This window comes from Columba livia, unplaced genomic scaffold (genome assembly GCF_036013475.1).
Source record: "Columba livia isolate bColLiv1 breed racing homer unplaced genomic scaffold, bColLiv1.pat.W.v2 Scaffold_135, whole genome shotgun sequence".
Classification (NCBI taxonomy): domain Eukaryota; kingdom Metazoa; phylum Chordata; class Aves; order Columbiformes; family Columbidae; genus Columba; species Columba livia.
In genome coordinates, this window is record NW_027043031.1 from 445,206 (window position 1) to 458,819 (window position 13,614).

Consider the following 13,614-nt stretch of genomic DNA (forward strand, 5'->3'; position numbering starts at 1 on the left):
ACAGCCATTGGTTCCTACTGGACTATGAGTTCCTGAGACACAAGTGACCACATGGCATCGTACCCACCATCACCCTCCTTGTGGTCCAGTGTGTGAGCAGATCAAACTGAGCTGCTTTCATCAAATTTATCCAATAGATTTCCTATCAAGGGTTTGAGTGGAGAAACGTTCCTCAGAGGAGCTGCTGTATTTACTCTGGGGCATTTTACATCTCTGCTTCTGCCTGTGATTTTTTGTTCTTCTTCCTCTGTCTATTCTGACGTGAAAGAGCTCTCCAAGGAAAAGATTCATGGAATCCTACAAGGTTAGAAGAGACCCCTGAACACCATCTCTGTCCCACTGACCTTTATGGCAGCCCAAGGAACAGCTGACAGCATTTGTGCTCACTTGGGTTCATCTCACCACATGCACACAGTGGACATGCACATGATGTGTGTGTTTACATCTCATCTGTACAATGAAAATATGGACTTTTCACCAAGTATTTCATAGAATCATAGAATGTCCTGAGTTCGAAGGACCCAAAGGATCATGGAGTCCAACTCCTGTCCCTGCACAGGACACCCCACAGGTCACCCCATGCGTCTGAGGACGTTGTCCAGTCTCTTCTTGATCACTGTCAGGTTGGGGCTGTGACACCTCCCTGGGAAGCCTGTTCAGTGTCCAGCACCTCTGGGGGAAGAACCTTTTCCTCATGTCCAACCTGACCCTCCACTGGCACATGCTTCTTCCATTCCCATGGTTTCTACCATTGGTCACCACAGAGAAGAGATCAGTCCCTTCCCCTCCTTCTCCCCTTGTGAGGAAGCTGTAGCCAGCATGAGGTCTCCTTTGAGTCTTTTCTTCAGCTCTGATGCTCAGAAACCCCTTGGTTTGCTTTCTGAAGCAGAAAGGAAAAGCCATGACCTGCAGGCAATGGGAAGGGGGATCCTGTCCCTCACACACGGCTCAGGGCTCTTCCTGGGACCGTGGGATGTGGGTGTGCAAGGCCCAGGGAAGGACAACACTGGGACAACAACTTCCAGCTTCCCCATGGGGCTGCAAGGAGGCACCGAGGCCCCAGTGCCATGAGGACAACATGTCTTCTCCTGGGCCTCAGTGGCAGAGACAACTGCCCTGGCCAAGGGGACAGAGACCTGGGTTCTGTGGGTCACTTCCAGCCTTACAGCGCCCTTTGCCATCTCCACCACAGGCTGTTCTACAGGGTGCTACCCCTGCCCCTCTTTCCCTGCAGGCTGCAGACACCCATCTCGCTTCCCCACCTGCTCTCACCCAGCATTTCTGCACCTTCACTGCTGTGTCTGCACCCTCACTGGCTGCTCTTTGGAACACAAACCATGGGCTGATCCAGCTCCCTCTGGGTCACCTCTTGCCCCACAGCACTGCCCTTCCAGTCACATTTCTTACTCCTGATATCCAGTCTCCATCTTCCAAGTCACTTTGTGACTTTTATTCCTCTTTCTTGCTTTTTTTCTGCTACTCAACCATCTCATAAACTGCTCTTCAAGCAGAGAACCCAGCCCGTTAGGCTTCTTGTGGTCTTTCACCTCACCAGAGAGAAGTCACCTCACCATGATCTTCTAAATCCCATGAGTGCTGCTGGTCTTTCAGCTTCTCTGACACGACCATGTTCCTGCTGCTGTCCCGTCATGTTCTCAGGTGGGATGGACATGACAACCCATCTCCAAGGTCTCTTCCTGGGTAGGGCCTGTGGTACCTTGGCAGAGGTTCTTTCCCAGCCATGTCCCTGCTGCTGGGCTGTCACCTCCAGTGACACAACTGGCCTCACTGTCCCCTTCACAGCCACATGATTCTGACTGGATTATGAGTGTCTGAGACTCAGCTGACCTCATAATAGCACACCCACCCATGCCCCTCCTTAGCACCCAGGACCTGACCAAGACTGTACCGTGTTCTACACACTCCTACACCTGCCCCTCTTTCCCACAGGCTGCAGACACCCATCTCGCTTCCTCACCTTGTTCAAATATGTCAAATATGTTTTCTACTAGCAACGTGGGTGAAAAGTGCTCCTCACTGGAATTGAGGGGTTCACGTTAACAGCTTCTAGATCTCCTCTTTTGCATTGTTTTTTACTATTCCTCTACCTATTCTCTCTCCAGAAACCTCTCCAAGGGAAAAATTCTGTCCAATCACAGAATAACTCAGGTTTGCAGAGAGCCCTTGTCTCACTCTTCTTGTCTCACTCTCCTGCTCAGGGCAGGTTCAACCAGGTGAGGTTGCTCAAGGCCTCCAATCAGCTTTGCATCATCCTCAAGGCTCTTAAAGTGCTCTCTGTTATATCTTAAAAAGGGAGAATAGAGATATTCAACAATGTTGGCCTAAGTGTTGGTCACTGAGAGATGACAGCAGTATCTGGCTGCACGGAGGACTTTGTACCACTGGTGATATTTGGGCTTGATGGTTCAGCCAACTTCCCACCCAGCATCCACTTCTTGAGCCCCATCAGCACCACTCTGGCCAGAAGGAGACCATGGCTGAGCCTCGCAAACACACTGTACACAACATGCCTTTCTTTCCCCTGTCCATTTGAGTTCAGCAATCCCTTTCTTGTCCTTCACATTCCTGGAAATGGCTGCAGAAGGACATGTCCCATCCCCTTCCCAAGGAGGGAGGAAGGGTGGCCAGCCTGTAGTTATCCCAGTTCCTATCCCTGCTTTTCTTGAAGATGGGTTTGAGGTCTGCGTTTCCTTAGGACCCCAGAACCATTTCTAGGGCAGTTTTGAGATCACAATCTGGAATCACAAGAACGGGTGACAGAGCAGACTGGAACACTTGAAATGATCCTGTCCAAGGCAGCTGAGACAAATCTCACTGATCCAGTGGGGTTTGTTCCTGGAGTCACACACAGAAATATGGGGGTTCCATCAGGCATCCATATCTCAGCTGGTCTCAGGACTCCTTATGCACCCAGGGATGCTCAGAGACAGAGTCTGTCCATTTTACACACAGAGGCAGGAGTCACAGTGTCCCTCTGGCCTCCTGTTGCCACTCCAAAGAGACAGGAGACACCTCAGCCCTGTGGTGTGTCACCTGCTCTGCACTCATCTGAGATGTCCCATGCCATGAGGAATGGACACGGAGACCTCAGATCAAGGTTGCATATCCCAGTGCTGCATTCAGGTCGCATCCCAATGTGATGTGACCTCAAGCCACTCTCTGTGCCACGGACCTTCATAGAGCCCCAAGGAATAGTTGATGGTGTTTATGCTCGCTCACGTTCATGTCACCTCAGGTACATGATGTGCGTGCTCACATCTCATCTGTACAAAGCAAACAGGGACTGCTGAACTATTCATTGCGTGTCCATCCATGGAGGGAAGAACAACCTCTGTGGATGAGAAGCCAGTGCTGTGAATGGTAGTTGTGAAGGGCCAGTCCATGGTGATTGACCTGAGGCTCCTTCTATGGGGTGTCCGGTGCACAGGGGCACAGCCCAGCCCCTGCTCTGCTGGTCCTGCAGGTCTCTGGCAGGAGCCTGGCTGTGAGAGGACACTGCTGTGTGCCAGCCCTGCACACACACACTGTTCAGCTGTACCCTGGCGTTTGCATCTGTGGCCACTTTCTTGGGCATGTTCTAGAAGAACTGCCACACAGCAGGACGGTGACCAAGCTGCCAGAGCACTCAGGCCTTGCACCAACACCAGGGATGAGAAGGAGAGTGTGGGAGTGGAACCAGAACAGCTCTGGAAGAACAAGCGCTGCTGCTCCCTGGCCGGGCTACCAGGATGGACTCTTTTCCCCTCCTCCCATTGACAAAGAGATAGTCCCTGCAGCTCAAAATAGGCCTTGGAGGAAGAATCTCAGAGAAAAAAAGTCACAGCAGAGACCTTTATTTTGCAGAGAGCATGGCTTCATATTTATACAGGCAGTGGGTTGGAAAAACAATAGACAATTAATTAGAAAGGGGATGAGAAAAATATCATGATTTATTAAAAAAAACCACCACCACCACCACACACACACACACACAGAAGTCTGAGCCTCTAATGAGTTACATTAAAACTGTTATCTGTTAAAGAGCAGATGACGGATACTTTATTATTTGTGAAAAGCACCCCGCCATTAGTTTATTCAGGGCATCCTTGAGCTCCTGGTTCCTCATGCTGTAGATGAGGGGGTTCACTGCTGGAGGCACCACTGAGTAAAGAACAGACACCACCAGGTCCAGGGATGGGGAGGAGATGGAGGGGGGCTTCAGGTGGGCAAACATGATAGTGCTGAGGAACAGGGAGACCACGGCCAGGTGAGGGAGGCAGGTGGAAAAGGCTTTGTGCCGTCCCTGCTCAGAGGGGATCCTCAGCATGGCCCTCAAGATCTGCACATAGGACACCACTATGAACACAAAACACATGAAAACTAAACAGGCATTAACCACAATAAGCCGAATTTCCCTGAGGTAGGAGTGTGAGCAGGAGAGCTTGAGGATCTGGGGGATCTCACAGAAGAACTGGCCCAGGGCATTGCCCTTGCACAGGGGCAGTGAAAATGTATTGGCCGTGTGCAGCAGAGCATTGAGAAACCCAGTGGCCCAGGCAGCTGCTGCCATGTGGACACAAGCTCTGCTGCCCAGGAGGGTCCCGTAGTGCAGGGGTTTGCAGATGGCAACGTAGCGGTCATACGACATGACGGTGAGGAGACAATACTCTGCTACTATCAAGAATGCAAATGAAAAGAGCTGTGTCGTACATCCTGAGTATGAGATGGCCCTAGTGTCCCAGAGGGAGTTCGTCATGGATTTGGGGACAATGGTGGAGATGGAGCCCAGGTCGAGGAGGGCGAGGTTGAGCAGGAAGAAGTACATGGGGGTGTGGAGGTGCTGGTCCCAGGCTATGGTGGTGATGATGAGGCCGTTGCCCAGGAGGGCAGCCAGGTAGATGCCCAGGAAGAGCCAGAAGTGCAAGAGCTGCAGCTCCCGTGTGTCTGTGAACGGCAGGAGGAGGAACTGGGTGATGGAGCTGCTGTTGGACATTGGCTGCCTGTGGGCATGAGGACCTGTCATAGGAGGAAAAGACAGTGACAAGTTAGGGGAGACTTCTCTGAGGAAAATAAACAGGCTGTTTCGCATGGAAAACGCCCTCCCTGATGGAGGGATGTTTCAGCTCATTCTCTCTTTCTACCACGTGAGAAAAAACAGTTTATCACAGTTTAAAATGCAGCTTGGGCATCTGGTTTCCGTGAACACAGCTCTGGGGCAAAACCCCCTGAGTTGATGCCAGAACAAGAAGAGACTGACACTTGCACCCCAACCCCAGAGAGCAAGAGCACCAAGGACAGGTGGAGAAACAGGGAAGAACACTGCAGTGCTACCAGAAAATAAAGCAAGGACAGAAAGGCAGACGGGCATGCTGTGGCACCTTCTCCTTACCCAGCTGTGCTGCTGCCACTCACATAATGACACTGGAGAGCAAGTACTTTTAGCACCTTTTTTGAGTACCACGTTCCAGGAACCCTTCACCTGGAGGTCCAGCTGCTGAGGTGGAGACTCGTGACCTGGACCCCATGGCTTTGGGGCAGAGGGTCTGCTGGGGAGGAGAGGAGACCAGGGGTTGCACTGTGAAATGTGTCTGCACTGCAGGGGATTGCCGGGGGGTTCCTAAATCCCATCCCTGGCATATCTGGTAGGAGCTCCTTCTCCGTGCCCATGTCTGTGCTGCCTGCAGCTGTGTGTCTGTCCCTGGTCTGCTCCCTGTCAGTGTCACAGACCCCGTCTCACCCGCTGTGTGCTCAGCTCTGTCCTGCTCACACCTCCTGGCACTGCCCAGGGGCAGCTCTGTGTGTGCAGGGGCTCAGGAGCAGCTCAGACCAGTCCTAACAAGAACTGGGGTCTCAGTGTCTGCTCCAAAGTGAGAAATAAATCCCCATCTCCCACTGCACACCCAGACGAGCAAGAGTGGAAAACTGAAAGCACAGACTCCTTCCCTTGCAGCTGTTTCTCTCTCGATGTTGTTGTTCAGAAGGACCCTCTGCCATGTCTGTGGGGGGATCTGGAGCTCTGAGCAGCCCTGACCCACACAGCCCCCTTCAACCCCACAAGCTCCCTGCCTGCCCTGCCGGGGGTCGCTCCTTCCACCCACAGCTGCTGCCATGGGATCTCCCGGGCAGGCTGAGCGCTGACCCTGGCAGGCGGCAGAGTCCCTGCCCGGCACAGCCCTGGGGTGCAGGGACCCTGCTCTGCAGGACAGCCCTGGGTACCCCTGGGTGCTCACCCGGCTTCACAGCTGTTCAACATGGCCTGACAAGAGCCCCGTTCTTACAGACCCCACAAGCTGTGCCTGTGCCAGTTTCAGGAGATGGCTCCAGGAGCTACAGCTGCACTGCCCTGCACCCAGAGACTTACCATGGCAAGGGCTGCAAAGGTTTCTCCTCCAGTGAGCTCTCAGTCGTCCTCCAGTCCTGACCACCTTTAATCTCTCTCTGCCTTGCTCGTCTCCTGAGATCCCCAGGCAGAGCCCTCAGCCCTGCTGCGTGTGCAGAGGAGCTGCTCCTGGGCAGAGCTGTCTCTCTGCAGCGCTGCCGCTGCCATGAGCTCCCTGTGTCCCAGGAGCCCAGCCCAGCTCAGCAGCACAGGAGCAGCCCAAGGCGCTTTAATGACCCCTCTGGTGGGTTTGGTGCTGAGTCCATGGACCTCAGACCCTGAGGGGAAGCTGAAGAAACTTCTCAAGAAGTCAAACTCAGATGCAAACTCCAAAGTTTCTTGTAATGTTAATTGGTCACACTGAGGGACACAACTGAGAAACTGTTCCCAGGATCTGGTTAGAGAAGAAAACTGGAGGCAATGATGACAGGTCAGGAAAAGCAAAGTAAAGGTCTCTCTGATGCTGCGTAAACCTGGATGTGTTTCATTAACCAAAGGGCCAAGCCCTGACCCCCAACCCTGGGGAGTTAGATCCTGTCCCTCCCATGTTTCCCAGGGCCCTTCCTGGGACAGTGTGATGTGGGGCTGTGCAAGGCCAAGGGCAGGACTATGGTCCCACACCTCCCAGGTTCCGGGCTGGGGACAAGGAAGATTTTGGATCTCATTGACAACATCTTCCTAACACGGGTGACTGAGGAGTCAGTGGGGTTGAGGTGCCCTGTGGGACTTCACACAGGATGGAACAGTCAGATATGGGAAAGTGGAGCTGAGGCTCCTGGGAGATGAGAACAAGGCCAAGAGCAGTATTTCAGGAGAGCAAGCTTTGGCCTGCTTAGGGACCTGCTTGGGTCCTCTGGGATATGACCTTGATGTCTGCAGTGCTTTTCTCTCCCATTTCCTCCCTCCTCTCTGCCACCTGCTGTTGTGCAGCGTTTTTTACCCTTTCTCAAATACAATATCCCAGAGGTGCTGCCAGCATCACTGAGTGGCTCAGATTTGGCAAGGACTGGGTCCATCCTGGAGCAGCTGAAATCGGCTCTGTCTGACATTGGTCAAACTCCTGTTGTCTTCCCAGAGAGGTGACAGCTGTAGCACAGCCACACTCACCCCCAGTCCCAAGACTTTGTCATGTAAGCCCAGTACAGGGTGACAACATGTTGGATGTTACAACTACTTGACCATGGAGAAGAAATGGATCTTCTGTCGGCAACTCAAGCAACTCACCAGTCAATGAGTACTATCCTATGGGGAACTGTAATTGCCCTGACATTCACTGGCCAGGCAAAGCTGCAGCTGCCAACAGTCCAAAGGATCTTGGGCCAAATGCACAACATGGCTGCCTGGTGGGCCAACAAGGGTGATCTTCATCTGGATCTGGAACTGGAAAACAAGGAAACCCTGGTGAGGGATGTGAACATCAGTGTCCACCTTGGCTGTTGTGACCAGGACACAGTGGGGTCCCAGGCACCAGAGGGGAGGGAGGAAGGCCAGCAGCAGAGCACAGGCTGGTGGGCTCCAGAGGAGAAGACTTGGACATACTGGGGGATGGTGGGCAAAGTGTTGACATGGAAGTAGATCTGAAGGGTGAAGGAGCTCAGGAAATCTGATAATCCTTACAGGACATCCTGCTCCAAGCACAAGAATGATCTCTCCAAGTACCCCTGAACAGAAGCATTTATCTTGTGAGGCTGCTCCTCTGCACTGATGGAGCTCCAGGGCACAAAGGCAGCACACGGGAGGTGGGAGCAGGGGAAGCTACAAAGGAGGAATTTAGAAACCTTGTCTATGGATGTGGGGATGATGTCAAAGCTGCCCTGGACTTGGTACCTGCACAGGAATGGCAGCAAGATGAGCTGACAGAGCTTCACTTGCAGTAAGAGAATAGACAGGGTGAATGTGGGCCTGCTGCTGAACTTCATAAGAGTAGAATCAGACAGGACTGAGGTTCTTCATGGTTTCTTTGCCTCCATCTTCACCAGCAAGGTCTCCTGGGACTTTATTCCTGAAGGCAGGAGTCTGGAGAACACCCAGCAGTGGATGGGGCTCAAGTCAGGGGTGACCTGAGCAAACTCAGACACCGTTACAGAACAGGAGATGGGTCCCTTTACCAGCTCCTGAACACAAGTATCGCTGTGCTGTGGCACCTGAGATTGCCAGGAACACCCACCTCTTGGTCCAGAGGAGTGTGACTCCTCTTGAGGTGTCCTGGATTATCTCCTCATGCACATGGTGTTTTAGGCAATCCATTTTGTGACATATTCAGTCTTTATCAGGAGATGCACCACACCAATATGAACTAGAGGCTGCTGATGCCACCTGTTCTGGAAAGGGAGGGAAGGGCGAGCAGGGAAGGAAATAGAAGATATTTGGCTTTATTGCTATTTATTTTAGAAATGCTCTCTGTTTGGCTATTCCTGAAATCTCCCTAATCATCCACACCCGACTTGAAGCCTTTAGAAAAATGATGCACAGACCCTTGGTTTGTAAGAGCATTTTAGATGTTAATGAGCCCTCTGCTGCCATGATCCTGAACTGCAGCTACTGAGAGAATGAACAAACCTCCAGTGAAGTGAAAGGCAGAAGCAAACCCCAAGTTTCTGAGGGTGTTTGGGACCCCATGAAGGGCCATCACTGACACAGCTGTGAAGGAAACAACCAGTGCAGGTCCCTGTCCCTGGAGACTGGTGAAGGAAAGACTTGGAGACACTGGTTCCAGGTGGTGAGGGCCATGTGGAGGTGGCTCTGATACCATGTCAGCCCTTGATGCTTGTTCATCACCAGAATGGCTGAGCCCTGACCCCTGGGACCTGGTAGATCTTTCTCCAATGTTTTTCAAGGCTTTTCCTGTGGTCAGTGTGAGTGTTTTGTGTTTTGGGGTGGGTTTTATGTTGAGTGCTGTTGCTTTAACTGGTTGTGTTTTTACGATAATTTGTGCAGAAAGGGCAGTCACAGGACAGCACCCAATATGTCAAAACTGATGCCCAGTGAAACGCCGTAAAGCCCTGATGAGTTCCTCCTGTGTCTGTGTCTCTCCTGGAAGGAGTCTGTCCCGAGAAGGGGATCCAGCTCCTGCCACTCTCTGCAGAGACACATGAGCAGTGTCCATCACCTGGGGACACAAAGGGTGATGTTTGCCAGACCACCCGTCATCCCACCACCAAGAGCAGGGACAGCGCCCTGGGCCTCCTGGGCACAAGGACAGCCTCGGGGCCAGCAGCACCCCGAAGTCCTTCCTCCAAGGAGTGCTGGGTGCATGGGCAGTGGGTGGGGTGGGACACTGGGGGCCCATGTCACCTCCATGTCACAATGCGACCACGGGGCAATGCTGATGTCACAATGCCCCGGGGCAGTATAAAAGGGAGCAGCGTCCCGTGTCTGCTGCCAGAGCTGGCCTGGAGGCAGCCTGAAGACATCGGAGAGGAAGTCCTTGAGGAGCCGGTGGAATCCCTTGACAGGGGCTGAAGGAGGAAGAGCTGGACGAGGCAGCTGGAGTTTCTCCTCTGCAAGGCCATCTCCCAGCAGGGCAACCTTCCAGGTTCATCTGATGGATGATCATCCTTTTCAGCTGGATAGCAGTAGCCAAATGAAGGGAATGCCTTCTTGAGGAGCACTGCAGAGCTCACCGTCCTGATGGAGTGGGGAGCTAGGGTCAGCAGCTGTAGGAAGTGGAATGCAGAGTGGTTTGAAGGGGGCCCGGTGCTCTCCCGGCCACCAGAAGGTAGATGCGTCTTTGGCACAAGGTGATGGAGCGAATGGGTAAGCTGGGCAAGGTTCCAAGTGTTTGTCAGGGATTTCCCCAGCATGCACTGGTAGTGAAAGGAGGGGGAAGGAAAAGAGGGAGAGAGAAGAAGAGGGAGAGGGAGAGAGAGAGGGAAGAGGTGAAGCAAGAGGACAAGAGAGAAGAGAGAGAAGAGAGAAGAGAGAAGAGAGAAGAGAGAAGAGAGGAAGAGAGAAGAGAGAAGAGAGGAAGAGGAGGAAGATGAAGAGGAGAGGGAGGAGGAGGAGGAGGAGGAAGAGGAAGAAGAAGAGGAGGAGGAAGAGGAGGAGGAAGAGGAGGAGGAGGAAGAGGAGGAGGAGGAAGAGGAAGAGGAAGAGGAAGAGGAAGAGGAAGAGGAAGAGGAAGAGGAAGAGGAAGAGGAAGAGGAACATCCTTTTCAGCTGAATAGCAGCAGTAAATGAAGGGAATTACTTCTTGAGGAGCACTGCAGAGCTCACCATCCTGATGGAGTGGGGAGCTAGGGTCAGCAGCTGTAGGAAGTGGAATGCAGAGTGGTTTAAGGGGGCCCGGTGCTCTCCCGGCCACCAGAAGGTACATGCGTCCTTTGCACAAGGTGATGGAGCGAATGGCTAATCTGGGCAAGGTTACAAGTGTTTGTCAGCAATTTCCTCAGCATGTACTGCTAGTGAAAGGAGGGAGAAGGAGAAGAAGGAGAGAGAAGAGGGAGAGGGAAGAGGTGAAGAAAGGAGGAGAAGAGCAGAGCGGAGCAGAGCGGATAGGAGAAGAGAAGAGAAGAGAAGAGAAGAGAAGAGAAGAGAAGAGAAGAGAAGAGAAGAGAAGAGAAGAGAAGAGAAGAGAAGAGAAGAGAAGAGAAGAGAAGAGAAGAGAAGAGAAGAGAAGAGAAGAGAAGAGAAGAGAAGAGAAGAGAAGACATCATCCTATCATTCTATCCTTCTATTATTCTGTGGTCTTCTGGGAGGCATGACCAGCCTGTGGGCCGAGGAGCCAGGTCTCGCTCAAATGCTCAGGGAACAGCCGATCGCCAGTGTTGGGGTCAGGAAGGAATTTTCCCCCGGGGCAGACTGGCCCTGGTCCCCGGGGTTTTTTTGCCTTCCTCTGCAGCATTGAGCATGACCACCTGTCAGAGCTCCTCTGGGCCCTTTTGGCTCGGTTCATGCCCACTGCTCTTGCCCTCCAAGGCACCACTCGTGCCCTGGCTTTCTCGGGTTCTTTCTCCCAGGGCAAGTTTGCAGCAGGAGCCAGCTCTCCTCCTTCTCCTTCTTCTATTAACATTTGTAATTTTAATAAAATAAATATTAAAAAAAAAAAAATTCTGTTTCCAGTTGTATCCTTTGTGTATGTGTCCCTGAAACTGGTTTTGGATCTAAAACCTCTCTGGCATTTCAGTCGAACAGTCACATCTTTATTGGACTCCTTGTGAGCGTACAGAATAGAGCAGCACAGCACAGCACAGCATGGTTGTGCTCAGTAGCTGTGCCTGGAGCACGATGAGCTCTGAGCCAGGCCTGAGGACTCCATCCAGGAGAGCCGCTCTCTGCAGGGCAGGGCCCAGGCCCGTCCAGGAGATGGGGCAGAGACAGGCACACACACCTACAACATGGCTCAGGCAGGCACCAGAGGTCCCAGGCTGAGCTGAGACACGGCCCCTGGGCCCCTGCAGGAGATGGTCCCCAGGGAGGCCGGTCCCAGCCACTGAGGCCTTTGAGCACCCCAAGACCCTGTAGACACGGATGGCTGGCAGCTTTGGAGACTGAGTCTTGGCCCAGATGGACCTTCTCTCTGATCAGGACTTTCGTTCTCAGATTCTTTTGTTTAGGTATGTTTTTTCCAACGCGAAGATCTCGGCATTAATAAAAAGGAGAACAAGGAGAAAAAGAAATCCATGTCACACACCGCACACTATCCCATGTGTGTATGAGTTTTGACGCAAATGTCCAAAATGGCAGCAGCTTCCTTACTCTTTCAGTACTCCAAAGAGTATCTCTTAAAGGCTTTCCAGAAGTTCTGAACCTCTTCCCACCAATCAAGGTAGGCAAATAACTCCGAGAAAGGTGCAAGTCACACAGGAGGTGTGGAAGGTTTACCCTGCGGCTGAAGTGCATTTTGCATCCCCTGTACAGATGGCCAACGGTGGATCTTGGTTTGGGTAGAAAAGGAAACATGACTGCAGTAGCAGCAATGGACTCTTTTTGCTCATTTGGGAAGAGTCATCATTTGCCTGGCTGTGCTTTGGGAATGGATTCAAAGCGAGTCTTATTTCCATGGCGGTCTGTTGGCACTGTCCAGCGCAGCCTATGGCTCTGGTCACACTTGGGATTTTCTCCACGCTGCAGTGGTTGAAACCATCCTGTTATCCCCTCAGAAAAGGCTTTGTGAGCCTGGTCCTCCTCGCTGTGGGGCCTCATGGACATCAGCTCTGGTGCAGAGAGGGGACAGCTACCAGGGCTCTCCTCTTGGTTGCAGGGGTGGTTTCTGCCATGACTGGAGAGAAGAGCAGGAGCTTTGTCCTGGAGAGCCAAAGGGCAGAGAAGGCATCAGGGACAGCCAGCAGCTGTGCCCAGCACGTGGACACCAAGGGCAGGGACAGCCCCCTGGAACTCCTGGGCACCGGGACTGCCTTGGGGCCAGCACCTCAAAGGCTTCCTGCAAAGGGTGCTGGGTGGGACTGTGGTGGGGGGGCTTTGCAGCTTCCCCCTGCTAGGGAAAGGAGGAGAAAGAGAAGAAGGGAAGTGAGGTATAGTTCAGCTGTAAGGGACCTAGAATGACCATCTAGTCCCACTGCATGACCAATTCAAGGCTGATCTAAAGTTAAAACAGGGTAGTAAGTGCATTGTCCAAATGCCTCTTGAATGCTGAGGCTTGGGGCATCAACCAGCTGTCACAGAATCACAGAATGGTTGGGCTTGAAAGGGACCTCTGGGGATCATCTAGCCCAACCCACCTGCTAAAGCAGGTTCGCCCAGAGCAGATGGCACAGGAAGATGTCCAGGCGGGTTTTGAATGTCTCCAGAGGAGGACACTCCACAACCTCTCTGGACAGCCTGTTCCAGTGATCAGGCACCCTCACAGTAAAGAGGTTTTTCCTAATATTCAGATGGGACCTCCTATGCTGTGCCCGTTGCCCCTCATCCTATCGTTCAGACGTCTGTTCCAGTATCTGACCACACTCTCAGTAGAGGGTCAAGTCTGAACTTCCTCTGACCCAGGTTTGCACCATTCACACATGTCCTGTCACTGGATACCAGGGACAAGAGATCAGCACTTCCCTATACACTTCCCTCCTCGGGAACTTTTAGAGGGCAATGAGCTTGCTCATCAGCTTCCTTCTCTCCAAACTAGAGAAATCCAGATTGCTCAGCCACTCCTCAGAGGACATGCCTTCCGGTCGGTCACCAGCTTTGTTGCTCTCTGGACACATTGGAATACTTCAACATCCTTGTCAAATCGTGGGGCCCAGAACTGCACACAGCACTCAAGGTGAGGCCACAGCAACTCT

The 13,614-nt window shown here is 52.6% G+C and overlaps 1 protein-coding gene across 1 annotated transcript; it reads right to left on the minus strand.

Annotated features, from left to right (window-relative positions):
* Positions 1–4,036: 4,036 nt before the first annotated feature.
* LOC135577734 (olfactory receptor 14J1-like) lies at positions 4,037–4,825 on the minus strand. Its single transcript, XM_065047854.1, has one exon. The coding sequence runs from the start codon at positions 4,823–4,825 to the stop codon at positions 4,037–4,039; it is 789 nt and encodes a 262-aa protein (XP_064903926.1).
* Between the last annotated feature and the right edge of the window lie 8,789 nt (positions 4,826–13,614).